The sequence below is a fragment of the Perca fluviatilis genome, chromosome 10 (assembly GCF_010015445.1).
Source record: "Perca fluviatilis chromosome 10, GENO_Pfluv_1.0, whole genome shotgun sequence".
NCBI lineage: Eukaryota > Metazoa > Chordata > Actinopteri > Perciformes > Percidae > Perca > Perca fluviatilis.
Window position 1 is genome coordinate 32,825,016 of NC_053121.1, and position 11,417 is coordinate 32,836,432.

Genomic DNA, 11,417 nt, shown 5'->3' on the forward strand with positions numbered 1-11,417 from the left:
TTTACTACACTTATTTGACAGCTTTAGTTACATAATTTTGTCAAGGTTTCACTTTAGAACTTGTGATTGGCATATCTCACTAATTTCACAATATTTACATATAGCCTTATATAAAACAGTCAAACATTTGCTACAACTACAACAGTAAAATCCCACTTTTACATTAATGCATGAGTAATAACAATCTAATGATATAAAATATAATAGTTTAACAGTCACAGGGGACATTTTTGCAGGGATTTTTACTTGTAACAGAGTATTATTGTACTTAAGTAAAGGATCTGAATACTAACCACCACTAACAGTCACTGTGTGCTGTAATGCAGATGCTGATCTGGATATATACTTACCGCAATCATTAAGATATCACATTTAGAAGACCATGTGGGTTGTTTTCCAGTCTTTGCATGTAATTTGGTCATTTAAAAACTAAGTATTGATTTTGTAAATTAATTATTTCTTAGGCCACACGGAAGATTACAGAAGTTACTTTTTTTTAAATATTCTCACTTCTAAGTGTGAGGTTGCCGCTCGTCTATAAATGAGACACTGCGATCTCACTTTACTCTTTTTTTTTCTTTTTTTTTTCTCAAACACTTGTTGACAGTGTCTAATTGTATGAGAATTGTATGCATGTTGCTGCTAATACTTCTACTATCACATGTGATGCCAGCAGAGGGAGACACAGCACAGCTACTCCTCCCAGTCTATGGTCAGGAAACAATGAATTACTTTGTATGGTTGTGTCTGCTCATTATGTACTTGTACCTCTTTTCACTAAAAGAGAGGGACACATTTGGAGTTGTTATTATGTATCGGTTATTATACCCACTTGAGATCAAATTGGGCTGTATGTGCCCAATAAATTAAATGAGTTTTGACACCCCCCGAATCATCAGTAACACTTTACTTGAAGGTATCTACATAAGAGTGACATGACACTGTCATGACACATGAACCCTAACCATAACTTGTCATGACAAAAACCAAATTACACTTACTAAAAGAAGCGTTATGTCATAAACGTTTATGACTTGTTTATAATGTTTATGACAGTGTCATGTCACTCTTATGTAGATACCTTCAAGTAAAGTGTAACCAAATCATCCACTACACTGGTGAAAATCAAGTTGACTTCCCTTTAATATGAAAGATTTAAAATGAATGAAAATCCTCACTGTCTATGTTTAAAATGACCTCCTTCTACATTACACAATGAGATGTTTTGACTCCGGGGTTTTTTTTTTCCAAGTAATGGGCTGATTCTCCTTAGGGCACCGAGTGCTGCTGAACAAGACCAACTAACTAGGCCACGCAGATGATATCAGTTCAGCGTATTTCTTGTAAAGCCTTGGAAAATGAGTGAGTCTGTGTGGTTATCTGATCCAGTCTTGCCAGCAAAGTAAACGCATTTGTAGTCATTCAAAGGAGAGGATGTTCAAAAATGGCGTTTATTAAAAAAAGAAAAAGAAATCCACCATGCTGACTTCTGCCTCTTGAACAGAAAAAGTAGTAGATAGAAAATGGCGTTGGACACTGGTCGACAAAATAAATAAATACAATATCCCCCCAAATCTGTGAGAAACAAAGCGTAGCATTTCTCTTAAAACAGAAACACAGAGAAACCCATCCCACAGGTACACAACAGATTCTGTCACGTCAGGTAGTTTTAACGTCAGACTACAAAACAGAGAGTCAGAAAGTCACAAATGGAGCTTATAATTCATACAGTGTCATACAGACGTTCACGCCTCAGGAACACAATATGGAGTTACCCTGCTTGTTAAACCATAGACTGACTTACAGACCCCCACCAGTGGGTAAATCTACTGTTCAGAGCACGTTCAATTAGATTCAAAGTGGTGTTACATAACAATAAGCACAAATCATGTCAGTAGTTTTCAATATTCAGTAACTAAGTTAAATACATTTTTTTTTTAAACTGGAACTAAAAAGCTGCCATTGTAATGGTGCTTTTAATACAATCAGTGCCTCCACTGAGGTTGTGATCTCTGGAAGAGTCACGTGACAGACTAAAGAAATGTTACAGCCGAGTGAGAAATCTTAATGCCAATTTGTAGTGCTAAAACCCAGATGTTAGTTTGCATTTTTAGCCGTGGATTCCCTCAGGTGATTTCCAATGCTTTTCTCTTCCCATAGAGAAAAGCAGTTTTTTAACTAATGATAATAACTTATGATTTCCCCTTTTTGTTATTCTTTGTAAATTGTAGCTGTTAATGTGACTTAGATGAGAAGACAGATATTCTAATGTCTGTGCTTTAAGTATTGGGCTGTAACTGGGAAGCGATTAGCTTAGCATAAAGACTGGAAGCAGGAGTAAGCAGCTATATACAGTATATATATATATATATATATATATATATATACACACAGTATATATATATACACAGTATATATATATATATATATATATATATACAGTATGTATATATATATATATATATATATATATATATATATATATACACATACACACACACACACACAGTAGTATATACAGTATATACATATATATATATATATATATATATACCCACATATATATACATATATATATATATACACACACACACATACAGTATATATATATATATATAAATAAAACAGCTATCAACAAAGTTCACTGATTAACACATTGCATCTTGTTTGTTTCATCCTCACACAAACCGAGATATGAAAAGGACAAATGGTGGTTTTAGAGGGAGTTATGTGCTATGACTATTTCTTGACACAGTTTATCCAACAGTTAATACTGAAAGCACATAAATGCATCTGCCCAACAATGTCATTTTGTCAAGTTTTTATATATTTGTTTGTGAAGGGATTAAATGTTGTGTTGATGTGTTGAAGAATAACCTTTAGAGGTGATTTAAGGGCTGTCTCCCCCTGCTTCCAGTCTTTATGCTAAGCTAGGCTAATCCCATCCATAGCTCCATTAACACATACATACTGTATAAGAGTGGTGTCAATCTATTTATCTAATGCTTAAAAGAAAAGCAAACAAGATTTTTCCCCAAACTATTTCTTTCTCTGTGGTTTTAAAAATCTGGGGGGGGGAGGGAAGGGATTCTGAATGTGGAAATTATACTGTGGGACAGAAAGTGTGGATATTATGAGTGTTAATTTACTTAAGAGCTTGTCTTCAACTTTGAATGGAAATCAGCTGTGCATGGAAACCCAAGGTAAAAGTACATGCTGGGCTGGCCTACAACACAAAGTGAGAATTAAAAATATGTTTTGCATCTTCCAGAGGGCACATATATTCAAACTGAACCATCCACAAAACCCCCAAAAAACTGAATTAAAATCAACATCTAAAAGGAAATGTTCGACACTCAACACACCAGTGCTTTACTAGGCAGTGGATGCTAAACTCCTTCTTTAGCTAACACTAATGCAGTTAAACAGGAGAGCCGCACCTGACTGACTGCAGGCTGTAAGCTGCCGACAGATTACACTACCCAATTTACATATTTCCTTCACGCAGGCCGGAGAACATAGAAACACTTCAAAACAGAACTGTGTTTTTATCATGGAAATGCTGGTGCGAGGAAATGTGACAGCATGTGTGCCAAATCTGGACCTAATGTGCTTCTAGAGAAAAATACATGAACACTAAGATTCTTTTTTTCTTTTTTTGAAGGAGTCACATTTAAAAGCTTAAGGGCTGTTAGTGACTGACCAAGCCTTGGTTATATATTTATTTTAAGTCACCTAGTTCTTAGCTTGGCTCAGTTTCCTACAAGGCTGCTGTTCTCAAGCTAATCCTATGCTAGCTGGCGGCTACTAAAGGCTTTTCATGCTTTCTTGACCTGACCCGGCGACGCTTACCCTTACATAGAGTGAGGTAAAATAAGAGTGAATAAGCAGCCTGCATCCAGGTGTCACCCAGTCAGGTTTAATTTGATCTCTGCTGTGTTTGGATAAATCCTATCCTCTAAGTTCAGAGAGGAAACAAACACGCTGCTGCTCATGAACACAGTCTCCTTACTTTGCGTGATAATAAATGACTTTTACGGATTGCAGACATTGAATAAACTGAAGAGATAACATATTACGTATTTCCATCATGGTACCAAACAGAAACATAATGCTGGAAAGACAACTGATTTACATTTACATGTAACATGGTTCAAATGATGAGAAGGGTTGGTGGCAGTAACAGCCCAGCTCTTTGACAAACACACACTGATCTTCTAGACTTTCACAGCTTCGCGATGGTAGCATTACATTAGCAGAAAGCTTATTAAAAGTCTGTGTGCTATCAGCTGAATTTTCACCTTCTGTGAGAAAAGAAATAGACACAGTTTCAATCTAATAAGACTCGAGCCAAATGGAAACTGAGCTTTTCCTCATCTTGAGTGGTGAAATCTGAGCTTGACTGTGCAGATCTACTATCAGAATTCTGCTGATTTACACTCAACTCAGCACTATGCCTGGAAATGTACCCCCATCTGTACTGTCCGTGTAGAGAAAGCTTCTTCCAGAGCTTTTCGGAGTGTCTACTAAATAGAGAAAGGAGCCAAGACATGTTAGGCCTTGTTCGACATTCAATTGGATTCATTGTAACATGTTTTTTTCACAAATAAAATAAGCAGTTGTTCACCAGCGTTCATCAGCCTACAATGCTCAAAATGAAACAAACAAATTGAGAACAAAAATTCTAAAACACAGAAGTCAAAAGAGCATAGCTAAAATGAGTAAAAATCCAACTGAAAGTCAGCATTTTCCATCCCACTTGTGTCAGTTCAATATGATGCAGGCGGTACAAAAAGAAGAAGAAGAAAAAGAAAGTATTGCACTGGTTTGGTGTGAGTCTATGGATGGGTGGTCATCATATAAATAACAATAACAAGAACCAAACAGTAATACCATAATAATAATTGTAACGCTAATAAAAACAGTTCCGACTAAGGTCCCCCTCCCTCTGCTGTTTTACCACTGCTGCCAACTGAAGTCGTCGTTGGATCCGAAGACCATGAAGAAGCCCAGGATGGTCCCGAAGATGACTATGTTACCCGTTAGCACGAGCGCACACGCCCCCCAGGCAATCTGTAAACCAAAGCATTAATAATTCAGGTTAACAAATGCTGCTGTACATGCTGCCAGGCTGCAGTGCATATTTAGGCCAAACTCTAGCGGGTGTCAACAGCAACAGTTTCACAGAATCACTTCCACAAGCTGCTCTACAGTTGTATAGTCAGGACACACAGTGGGATGATGACACATTAACAGCAGCCAGTAGCTAAATGCTAATCATGTCGTGCTGCAGCTGGTGCATCTGTCTGCTCTGTCAGCTCCTCTGCTATGTGGTCATTTTAAAAGGTCCCATGGCATGAAAATTTCACTTTATGAGGTTTTTTAACATTAATATGCGTTCCCCCAGCCTGCCTATGGTCCCCCAGTTGCTATAAATGGCGATAGGTGTAAACCGAGCCCTGGGTATCCTGCTCTGCCTTTGAGAAAATGAAAGCTCAGATGGGCCAATCTGGAACCTTCCCCTTATGATGTCATAAGGGGAAAGATTACCTCTCCTTTCTCTGCTTTGCCCGCCCAGAGAATTTGGCCCACCCATGAGAGAGAGACATCATGGCTTTCAAACGAGCAAAGTGGCAATTGGTCAAGGCCACACCCCCACCCTCCACCTTGCCCCCCCCTCTCCTCCTCAATAGCTACAGACACAGAAATAGCACATCCTAAGGAAAGCTCATTGTGGGACTGGCTCTAGTGACTGGAATTCTGCACCAAGGCTGAATTTTGGGAAAGAGACTTCAGATACAGTATTAGGGGACCACTAAGGTCTATATAAAAGAGACTTCAGATACAGTATTAGGGGACCACTAAGGTCTATATAAAAGAGACTTCAGATACAGTATTAGGGGACCACTAAGGTCTATATAAAAGAGACTTCAGATACAGTATTAGGGGACCACTAAGGTCTATATAAAAGAGACTTCAGATACAGTATTAGGGGACCACTAAGGCCTATATAAAAGCATCCAAAGAGCACCATGTCATGGGACCTTTAATGAATTGCGTATCTTGTTTTTTCTCTTAATGTTCTTGCTAGGCAGATTAGCAAATATGATTGCTCTGTATGAATCAGACTGCCTGCTGCTGAAGCCCAAAGCAAACCTTTTTTGTTGACGCAATAGAGCAAAGGATACAGCTGGTAACATTCAATATGTACGTTACTGTCATCAAATCCCATGAAAAGACCAACACTTTCTGACTTCCATGCCCTCTCTGTGGCTCAAAAAAAGACAAATATATAAATAATTTCCCTTAAACAGGAGGTCAGTGTTGTTTTTAGCAAACGTTACTCAAACAGCAGGACAGTGCATTTGTTGGGGATTATTTTCAGCTGGGGTTTAATCCACATTTGGTGCTCTAGTGTGTATTTGGGGCAGCAGGACAGGATATGTGGGATTTTGTCAAAATAAACTATTGTTTCTGTTCATGAAAATGAAGGAACATGCAACAGTGTGGCTCACTGATGTGTTTAAAGGTCCCATCCCACTTTATGAGGTTTTTTTTAACATTAATATGCATTCCCCCAGCCTGCCTATGGTCCCCCAGTTGCTAGAAATGGCGATAGGTGTAAACCGAGCCCTGGGTATCCTGCTCTGCCTTTGAGAAAATGAAAGCTCAGATGGGCCGATCTGGAATCTTCTCCTTATGAGGTCATAAGGAGCAAGGTTACCTCCCCTTTCTCTGCTTTGCCCGCCCAGAGAATTTGGCCCACCCATGAGAGAGAGAGACATCATGGCTTTCAAACGAGCAAAGTGGCAGTTGGTCAAGGCCACACCCCCACCCTCCACCTTGCCCCCCCCTCTCTCCTCCTCAATAGACCTTTTTCACAGCAGACATGTTGACATGTCATTGTAGGAAAAGCACAGGTGTATTCAAAACCATTAATGATGGCTGCATTCTACTTAGGAGAGGTCCTGGTATTGTGCATGCTGACTCACTGAAATAGCTTACTGGGACGCTTGATGGAATTGAGCCATCGTTAAGGTTATCAATTTCAGCTGTGCTTTTCCTACTATGACAAGTCAAAATGTCTGCTGTGAAAAAGGTCAATAGCTACAGACACAGAAATGGCACATTCTAAGGAAAGCTCATTGTGGGACTGGCTCTAGTGGCTGTAATTCTGCCCTAAGGCTGAATTTCGGGAACGAGACTTCAGATACAGTATTAGGGGACCACTAAGGTCTATATAAAAGCATCCAAAGAGCACCATGTCATGGGACCTTTAATAGTTTTTGGAGCAATGGAGCTCTATGGCACAGAGGAAGAAGTTATATCAGGCTTTGGACACAGACGATAATTGTTTTCTTTTTTTTTTATGGGACTTGTTGACACTAACTAAAACATGAAATATTCCCAAAGTTATTCTTTACGTGTATTTACTTAATATACTTTATACTTTCTAATATATAATTTTATTTAGTACTTTCCACACTTAGTATCAGATTTTGTCTTCTTGGTCCTGAAATGAAATCAAGCTCTTGTAAAACAGGATGTTGTTGGGGGAGACAGAACAAGAGGAGAGACCGTTAAAAAGTGGGTGTGTTTGACCAGAACTAACACAGAAAGTGAGAAACTTATTTTGAGCTTCACAAGTCACTGAAGTGTCGAAATTGAGCCAGTAAGCGATACTCAGTGTTTTACGAAAAGTGACAGATTAAGAGATGAAGTTCCAGGTTTAGAATGAGAGGAAAGGTGGCTTTTTTTCAACAGGTGTGGTGACATTCTACTCTATGTATGCTTTCAATTACCATTTTTCCCGGAGGCGAAACATTTATAAATAAAAATTTGCATTTGTTGTTATATGTTGAACAGATGTGTAGCTTTTAAAAGTAATCTTACTACAAATGTGTTTACATTATTCTTGACATCACTGTAAACTGCACTAAGAAGCTTCTGTGACTTACTACTTCAGCTCGTGCGAAGATGATGGGCAGGCCGAAGGCTGAGATGACGATGCCCGTCGTGAGGAAGATGGCCAGCTCTTTGCAGGCGTTACTGGCAGAGTCTGTGTCATCGACCACCCGCCGCGAGATGCAGTAAGGGATGGGAGAGAGGATGTAGAAGAAGAGGAGGAACAAAGGCCAGTATTTGCTGCAAAGAGAGAGAGATGGTAAAAGAGAGAGATAAATACTGACATCAAGTGATGCAGTCAAAGTGAATTGAAGGCTTAAGGACTAAACACGGTTCAGCACTCCGTACATTAGCTTACTTCACCAGTGTATTTTATGAGGAGCTGCATTTCTACAACCTAATAACTAGTTGGTTTTTCAACCTAAACAAGTTCTCTCTTACATTTGGTTATTATAGAGTTGAACAGTTTAACTTAACAGCGTATGTAACAGTGAATTTTAAACAGTAAACCATACTGTCAGTAACTATAAACAACAACATAAGTACAACAAAATGTAAAAAAAAAAAGAATATACAGACAACAGATTTATCTATGATAAGCTAAAATTGGTTGATAATATCAGTCAGACTTTACTGATTAATATCACTAATAGATTTACAGCCTTATTGCCCTACTGTACATTCTGCTGGACGGAGGCTGTGGTTTAGTATAATGAAAATGGCTTAAATGGAAATGAGATTAAATTAAAAGAGCCAGATCTTAGGCTGTAGCTCCAGGTATCATGTTGGGACTGAGACCTTGTCAGAGTTGTTTTGAAAAGGCAAATCCACTGTATCCAACCACACTGGAGAGGTGCGGTGTGCTACAAATGCACTGCAAAAGTTGACAAAGCTCAGGGATACATTGGATTGCCACCTTTGAATTGAATCTGTATCCTTGATGTGTTGTACATTCACGCAAGTGCCCAGTAGCCCCAAAATCCCCAAGATTTCCTGTTTGACAATTGCTTTGTGGTCATTTTAAAACGCTTAAAAATGCTTTATTCCGAAAATTGTGATCCTCTGCGGTGTCAAAATCCAGTTTTAAGACCGTCATTATTTCAGCTGACATTATGCTTACATGTTAGCCTGGTTTCAGACCTTTGAATTCAAATAGGATTCTGGTGTTTTGCCAACTGGCGGCAATTTCAGCTGGTTTGGTGAAACGGTCAACCAATCAGAGCTTTGTTTACAAGATTAAGAATGGAGACAGTTTCTTAGCTATGTACCTAGCCACATCCATGAAAAACAGAAAAAGTGTGGATGAGACTGTTGTACATTCACTTACAAAAATAACAACCCTTATATCGCTATATTTTTTTCCCAATCATCTTGGAAAATGTTATGTCGCTGCTCTGAAAATTATGTTTGTCGTTCAAATTACCATACCACAAATAAACCTGGAGGGCATTTAATATTCCACCATAAAATACTGAACAAAATAACTTAAACGGGGAAGAACTAGGTGTCATAATAAAACCTAACTTTACTGTTTACACTGGTGGAAATTGTCTTTGTCTCATCATGTGGCAGGTTAGTATTAAGGAGCCCCAAAGCAGGTTAATCCAGACCTGCATTCACATTTCTAAAACCCTAAACCTGTGATGGGATCACCCAATGTGCATCTGAGTGCCAAGTGTCCCTCGCACACAATGACACGCTCACATGGTGTGTGATGGTGTTACTTACTCGTACACAGGGAGGGCACATCCTAGCATGAGGAACATGAGGCCAATGGCCCCTCCAAAAGACAGGCTGATGAGAGCTACAAGAGAAACAGAGGGGAGGATATCATCATGGGGAAATATCACATAGCTTCTCGTTAATTCTGTACGTGTGTATCCCAAGACCCTCAGCAATCCCATCGTAGCAGCAGGGCCCCTGGCTACTGTACCGTTAGCTACCATGTGATGAATCAGCTGATTTCACGTGTAACAGCGAAATTTGGAATTACTATTAGGGCATCATGTTAAACTCTGAAAGCAATACAGTCAGCGCGGTTGCTTGTTAACAGCAATTAATCCGGGATGCTCAGTTGCAAAAAGCACAGCATCTCAATCAGCGACTGTGTAACGTTAACACAATTAACGTTAATGAAGTTAAGGTGCAGCTAACATTGGCATTATAATGGTAACTACTACGTTATTATACTATTGAAACTGAAGGGAATGGCATTAAATACTGTATTATAATTTCACGTTACATGGCTGCAGTGTGTCAACTAACGTTGATATGCATTGAATTGTGTGCACTAAATACCGGCTGCTTCTAGCCCAGGGAAGGAAGGCTATTCAGCTAGCTAATGCTAACGACTGTATTGGCCCTGCGGATGACTGACTTCACATTACCGTTAGCTAGCTGGACGTGGCAAACGCGTCTAAATGTCTTTAGAATAAGGTTATATAAACGGAGCTGGAATTCAGAGGCTTCCTGAAGTAAACGAAATGTCTTACCTTTAATCCCAGCCATTTCTCCTGGACAAAAGCTCGACACACAGCCCTGACGAATGACAACAGTACCCCCCTCTTCGGATGTCGAGTTCGACCGAGTCCGAACGAACCTCCAACCCTGCCTGTCGTGCTGCCTTCCTGTGCTACTAGAAAAGTCGGAATTATGGATGGACGGACGGATGGATGGATGGATGGTAGGGCTGCTTGATAATGGAAAAAGAAATCACAATTATTTTGGTCAATATTGAAACCTCGACTATTTAACTTGATTGCTTATTGACTTTTGGAAAGATGTTGCATTTATTGAACTTAAAATACAGTGAAACAGTTAAACAAATCATCAGTGAAAAAACATTGATCTGTGAAATTTCCAGTAATACTTTTGCTGTTGAACTTTTTGAATTCCCCATCAGAACACAGACAAAATAAGAGTTTACTTGCCAAATGTAATGTGCAAAATAACTTTTTTTTCGATGAAATTGTTAGGAGCTGAAATCGAAATTGGGATCAAAATGTATTAATTACACAGCTCTAATAGATAGATAGATAGATAGATAGATAGATAGATTGATTGATTGATTGATTGATTGATTGATTGATTGATTGATTGATTGATTGATAGATAGATAGATAGATAGATTATATAACTTTCTTTTCTTTGAATTTTTGTCTTGCTTTCTTAAATCTTATTTAATTTTTTTCCCTTTGTATTTTGACTCTTGCGCTGCTGTAACAAGTGAATTCCACCAATGTGGGATCATTAAAGTTCATCTTATGTGCTCAAAAAATTATCCACTAACTGCTGCAGCACCTTCCTACTGCGTACTATGGGAAGCCGAACTTTATGGGTTGGTTGTGAAGGCATCATTTGCGAGCTTCACTGCTAAGTGAGAAACCTTACAGCTAACATCTCCAAAATATCTACTTTTCATTCACATTGACACACGTTGTGGTTTATCACTAATCTTTGTTTTGTGTATTTTATTTTAAAATTAATAAATACAAATCTTGTTGACCCGGTAG

The 11,417-nt window shown here is 38.7% G+C and overlaps 1 protein-coding gene across 1 annotated transcript; it reads right to left on the reverse strand.

The window, feature by feature from the left end:
• Window positions 1-3,662: 3,662 nt before the first annotated feature.
• leprotl1 (leptin receptor overlapping transcript like 1) lies at window positions 3,663-10,523 on the reverse strand. The gene is made up of 4 exons (XM_039812976.1): window positions 10,398-10,523; window positions 9,634-9,709; window positions 7,959-8,145; window positions 3,663-5,073 (listed from the first exon to the last, which is right to left on the reverse strand). The coding sequence occupies exons 1-4, from the start codon at window positions 10,411-10,413 to the stop codon at window positions 4,957-4,959; spliced, it is 396 nt and encodes a 131-aa protein (XP_039668910.1). The 5' UTR covers window positions 10,414-10,523; the 3' UTR covers window positions 3,663-4,956.
• Between the last annotated feature and the right edge of the window lie 894 nt (window positions 10,524-11,417).